The 6,212-nt window shown below is 39.2% G+C and overlaps 1 protein-coding gene across 1 annotated transcript; it reads right to left on the bottom strand.

Annotated features, from left to right (window-relative positions):
- Nucleotides 1-2,067: 2,067 nt before the first annotated feature.
- Nucleotides 2,068-4,367, bottom strand: LOC124066538 (perforin-1-like). Its single transcript, XM_046402985.1, has 3 exons — nt 4,316-4,367; nt 3,634-4,172; nt 2,068-3,501 (listed from the first exon to the last, which is right to left on the bottom strand). Exons 2-3 carry the CDS (start codon nt 4,170-4,172, stop codon nt 2,325-2,327), a joined length of 1,716 nt encoding a protein of 571 aa, XP_046258941.1. The 5' UTR covers nt 4,316-4,367; the 3' UTR covers nt 2,068-2,324.
- Between the last annotated feature and the right edge of the window lie 1,845 nt (nt 4,368-6,212).

Here is a 6,212-nt window from a genome sequence, read left to right as displayed (position 1 = left end):
AAACAAGTCAACGGCATCACTCTCCTTGGGTTCCTTGGGCTGCTACAGGTACTGTAATTTAAGCCCCACCTCTGATCATTAAAAATTTCCAAGGACCACCTTCCGATATAAATGACAAAGAATATACAATACTTATGCTTGAGTGTCTTGTCATGAAAATTTATGGACAATATAAATGGTTTTAAAATTCCCAGTGATCCCCCAACTATGACATAACGTTAAAGTCAAAACTGTAAAACTGTGAAAAGTTAAAACACTTTAGGTGTAGTTAAAATACATTTCATTATATGCTACATTCAACATCAATTTCACCAGATTTTGAAGGGAAATCTTGTCCTTTTTAATAACACACATACAATTTAGCAGATATTGTGTATTAGATTGTGTATAAAGTGTGTCAATTGATAAATAATGGTATTTTGCATTAAAGTTCTACATGGTACATATAGATGGGGTTTCCATCTATATGTACATATATGTTCCATCTGCTCAAATATTCTGAGACCTCTGAAAAATTGCAATTCATGTTGTTGCCACAGAGGGGCACTAGTTCCAAGCAGAAATCATCAAAGATGAGAGGAATTCACATAGCTGTTTTACATCAGCCAAACACCAAATCTTCAGACTTACAACCAGAAGTTAAAACATTTCCAAAGAAATTGTGTTATCCATAGTTTCTGTTGTGGAAATTATTGTATTATGTATATTGTATGTGCTAACTGTGCACATATATTGATTGGCTTGACTTTTAAGAAGTCATTTGCAAATGAATACAACTCCTAGTACATACATCATAGATATGTTTCTGTAGTGGCAGGTCACTGTTTATCAGCTACTGTCTGTCTTTGTGGAATGTGTCTTCTCCCTTCTGTCAGAAACAGAAGTTTTTGAACTTGAGCTGTGTGACACGAGGGAATTGATGTATCCACTGTCTATTTATAACTCAGAGAGCAGGTGTGCTCATAAACAGAGGCAAAGTGATTGGTTGAGATCCTCAGAGAACTTTGTGATTGTGTAAATACGCACACATACACACACACACACACACAGTGTCTTGTTTCCATCACTTTTGGGGACATTATATAGACATTCATTTCCTGTTGGCTTAACCACCACCTAACCAATACACAATAAACAATAAACATTACTTCCCTAATCCTAACCCTTACCTTAATCTAACCCCAACCTCAGCCTAACATTAAAGCAAGTCTTCACCCTAATATTTATTGGTTTATGTTGTGGGGACTTGCATTTTGTCCCCATAAGTAAGGCGGATCCTCACAATGTGACTGTGTAAACAGGTTTTTTCCCTATGAACTCAAAACACACAAACATACACACATCCATTATTCTGACAGAATAATACAGAAAACCTTTTTACAGTGTACATTTTTGGTATTTGATGTGCAAAGGATGAAGCAATGCTGATACTTAGTTTACACATTTGTGCCACAGGTCACCAGACCACTTGTTGTCAGCTTGTGATGTAGTCAAATAGAATTCTCTAACAAGCTCAGGACTACATTAACAGCTTTGGCTTAATCAGGAAGCTGATGAATGTGGGTTTTTGGTGGGAGACCAGTTTCTCTTTCTTATGCTCCAGAGTGGACTGGGCTTTCATGCATCTCTCTGGGGTCCTCATACTGTTTTGAAAAAGGTGAGAGATAAGTAAGTGTAAACCACTGTTCTGCTCCAGTGAATCACTGTAATTATCTGCAAATGGTTATCCTTGCTGGGTTATAAGTTGAGCCATTTTGCATCTCACATTTTCTGAGTGGTTGGTTCAATAAATTTGGCTTTGGAGAGCAGGTAGACTAGCTTTCAGTTGTCTCACCTTCTTGTCTTGCTCACTACTTTTGTCTGAGATTATACAACTTGTTTGTTGATAACATCACAAGAGTCATCATTCGTCATGAATACAGCTGAAGTCATTTAGAGTAATATCTGTGGTGTTCTCTCTCACTTAAGTACACTCAAATGTTTACATGTGTTACATATAACTGAAAAAATAAAAAGGACTTCCATCAAACAACAGTTTGATAACATATAGTCAGACACCTGTGCTGTTTCTGTGAATGCTTTACTGGCAAATGTAATAACATACATGTTACAAAGAAGAAAAACATAAAACCTGCACTATGAAAGTTTACAAACATAATTCTAATTAAATTTGAGAAATGTCTGGAAAGGAAATCATAAATCCATATGAAAGTTAAACAAATATGGCAGCAAGATTGCAAGCATTATCATCTACTGGCAAAGTATCCATCATTAAGTTTAATGTCTTGTCTTAACTGTCTTCCATTTCATATCTCTATCTGGGCTCATCCTGACTGACTGACTGGTTCATCACATTGCTCGTTAGTTTCTCCAAGAAGGACCCCATTTCTGGTGTGGAAGACCTTGGCCAGAGAGGGGCTCATGGGGGTTGGTATGTACTCTTGACACTGGTTGCCACCAAGACTTGGCGCACACTTCACTTCATAGGAGAAGAAGAAGGTACCATGTTTAAACATACAACTGTCTGTCACATTCCCTCTACGCAGATCAAATGTACACTTGCCAAGCCGATCACTGTTCCAGTAGGTATCCTCATCATAAACAGTGAATGTAAGTTTGTCTTTCATGCTGATGGTTATTTGTCCAAACTCAAATGTCTCTGACCATCTTGGATTGTCATTGTTTGCTATAATGGCAGTGCGCTTTATCTGGTTACCATATCTAACCTCAACTGAACCATCTGTCTGAGTCCACCTATCACCATAAAGCTTGTTTGCATAAAGATTGAAGACTCTTAATGTTGCGATACCTTTACCAGCAGGACAGCAGTTAGACTTGATATTCTGATTACTGTTGCAAACACAAGCACAAGGATCCCTTCTGCTGGATCTTTGCCCAATCGTACAGCTTTCTGAGCATTTTTTCAGCACTGCATTTTTCTTGATGTACTCCTCCACCTCCTTCTTCAGTCCGGCACTGGCACGATGACCACCTGGCAGTATGGTGTGCAGGGGCTTGATGTTGTATTGGACAACATCAGGTGAGGTTTTCAGTGAGTTGACCCAGTTTTTATAGATGGAGGGGTCTGATTGTCCTTCAAAGAGGATATCAGCACCATTGATATTTCCACCAATGATCTCTGTGTTACGCTCATTAAACATGCTGCTAAAACTCCTGTTTGAGCCTAACTTCTTACTCTTTGCCTGACAGTGTTTGTACATGGCCTTAATGCTGGCAGAACTTGCAAAGCTAACTGAGGCCTCGACTGACAAACAATCACTGACTTCTGTTGCTGACAGGCCATTCATGGTTGCCTGACAGGTCTTGATTGAAGTGATTGCCTTCATTTCCCCTCCAAGAGACACCCGTGTGATGTAATGTGTGCCATATGTGTCGATCATACTGCGATACAATTGTGCAGTCTTACATGAATATGAAGGAAGGGAGTTCACAGCTGATTCAAACTCGTGACTCAGTGGAGGTTTTGTTGCCACTCTGTAGCTGTGAAGCACAGGAAGCATACAAATTACAATCACAGTCACATTTTATTCCCATCACTGTTACTGTTCTTTTTAAAAAGTGCTGTCATTATTGCTAACAAACCATGTATCAGTCCTCTGTCCAGATACTCACCTGTAGAATGTACAGTGGACAGAATGGCGAGAGAAGGTGTAGCGGTCTTGTTTTGATTTTTGCATGCCGAAGGTAGACTCTTTGGAGTGGGAACCTCCAAATCCCACCCCAACAGAGACAGAGGGACTTACAGGGATATCGAGACCGATTTTCCAATCATTGGACACGGATGATGTGGAATCATTGACAAGCTGTTCGACCGAATCATACAGTAGACCAGAGACCTTTAAACTGCACTTCGGGAGGACTCTCCAGTCCTTCACAGCAACTGGGACCTTCTGTTGCTCGTCATTCATGTAGCTGTTTCTGTACAGCCTGCAAGAGCCATTGCTTCCAAGTTTCCATGTTTCAGTGTCAATGATATAGGCACCTTTCCTCTCCATCGTGACGATGTCGAAGCCTTCTCCACCCAGATTGTAACCAGGGACAAAGTGAGCCTTTTGACACTCCTGTGGTGTACCAATGAAGCTCACAGTGGCCGGCAGACACAGAGGACTCCAGGCCCAGCACAGGAGCATGAGGTGCCACAGCTTTGCCATCTGTATGAAAGAAATAAAAAGTGACAAAACATCAGATACAAATATAATACAAATTGTTGGCATTAAAGCAATGACATCTTGAATATGATGAATCTGACACAAGAGTATCACTATATCACAGGAGAAAGGTCTCAGTGTCTCACTTTGGGTGTCAACAGCAAGCTCTGTTCAGTGGCTCACAAAGTCCGACTTTAAATATTGACGTCAATGAGGTGGAGTCTTGACTGCCTATGTAATGCATATATATATATATATATATATATATATATTTCACTCACTTCATTCACACATTTTTATTCACAGCACACCCTACATGTAAGATAAAATTAAACTGTGCCCAAAAAGAGGAAGCAGGGTTTATACAAAATCATATTAACACTGAGCAAAAACAACTGAAAGCATACACCGGGTGTTTGAAAATTTAGCTTAAAAGATTCAGTTAAGATGCATCTGGTGACTGTAATATATCAATTGGTTAAAATAAAAACAACCCAAAGCGAACAAAATCCCGTCAGTGAAGCAGAAGACATTAAATGCAATATCTGGTGCAAATATCTCAATATGTACTGCAGTGTTACAGCATGGAGGTTGGAGGTTAAAGTGGTCCACCCTAAATTAACAACTCCATCAGTGAGGTATATGACAAGGTTTGTGAGGCTCCATTACAAAGTTTAGACCAAAACATGTCCTATAACTTTGAAACAAATTATGTAAAATAATGTAAATGATCGATCTAAATGTTGCATCTACCTGTAACTAGGAATTCAAAACTCCAAACTTTGATTTTTTTATGTAATGTAATGTTAAATTTAAGCCCTAATTGTCCCATACTAATGGACATGTTACAATCTACCTTTTGTTTCCAGTGTACTGGGTGCATCTGCTGTACCGTATCTTCCCAAGACATGAAAAAATAAGGAATCCTATGGCAGAATGAAACCTGTAATTTTCATCGTTTGTTGAAACTGGTTAAAGAGGTGGTTAGCAAGGTGCCAGGTCATTTTGGAGGATCTGGTTAGTGTTGACCATTTAAATGCATGCCTAAATAAAATGGTTTTGTTTTTCCACAATTTTTGCAAGATATATTCACAAGTTTGTTTAATCATGAACTGATGCCATATTAAATCCCTTAAATTTGAGTGGCTGACGTTAACTGATTGAGTGTTGATGGTGATACTTTTGTATATGTGTCCAGTATACCTGCATCGAAAGATATGCTAAAGATGTGAGATTTTAACATTAAAAGGTATAAAAACAACTAGACCTTATTGTGTTGAGCTGTGAACTTACATTATCCCAAAATCATCCCTAGTTATGCTGCTATAGACTCAGACTGCCGGGGGGTCTCCCATGATGCACTGAGCTCTTTCTTCCTCTCCCTCTCCTTCTGCACACATTTATGTCCCATTAATGTATGTCACTAACTCAAGTTCTTCCCTGGAGTTCTTGTGCTTTCTCGTCTCGCAGGTTCTCATGGATCGTGGTTGGACCTTCTGCTGTACAGTCATGGCCAAAAGTTTTGAGAATGACACAAATATTACATTTTCACAAAGTCTGTTCCTTCAGGGTTTATAGGTGTTTGCCAGATGTTTCTATGGTATAATGACATACAATTAGAAGCATTTTACAAGTATCAAAAGCTTTTATTGAGAATTACATGCAATAGGTCAATATTTGCAGTGTTGACCCTTCTTTTTCAAGACCTCTGCAATTCTCCCTGGCATGCTGTCGATCAACTTCTGAACCAAATCCTGACTGATGACCGTCCATTCTTGCATAATAAATGCTTGGAGTTTGTGAGAATTTGTGGGTTTTTGATTGTCCACCCGTCTCTTGAGGATTGACCACAAGTTCTCAATGGGATTAAGATCTGGAGAGTTTCCTGGCCAAGGGCCCAAAATCTTAATGTTTTGTTCCCTAAGCCATTTTGTTATGACCTTTGCTTTATGGCAAGGTGCTCCATCATGCTGGAAAAGGCATTCTTCATCACCAAATTGCACCTGGATGCTTGGGAGAAGTTGCTCTCGGAGGACGTTCTGG

This window comes from Scatophagus argus, chromosome 2 (genome assembly GCF_020382885.2).
Source record: "Scatophagus argus isolate fScaArg1 chromosome 2, fScaArg1.pri, whole genome shotgun sequence".
NCBI classification, from domain to species: Eukaryota; Metazoa; Chordata; class Actinopteri; family Scatophagidae; genus Scatophagus; species Scatophagus argus.
Note: the sequence above shows the minus strand (reverse complement) of the source record. Positions and strands in the feature narration are given on the sequence as shown.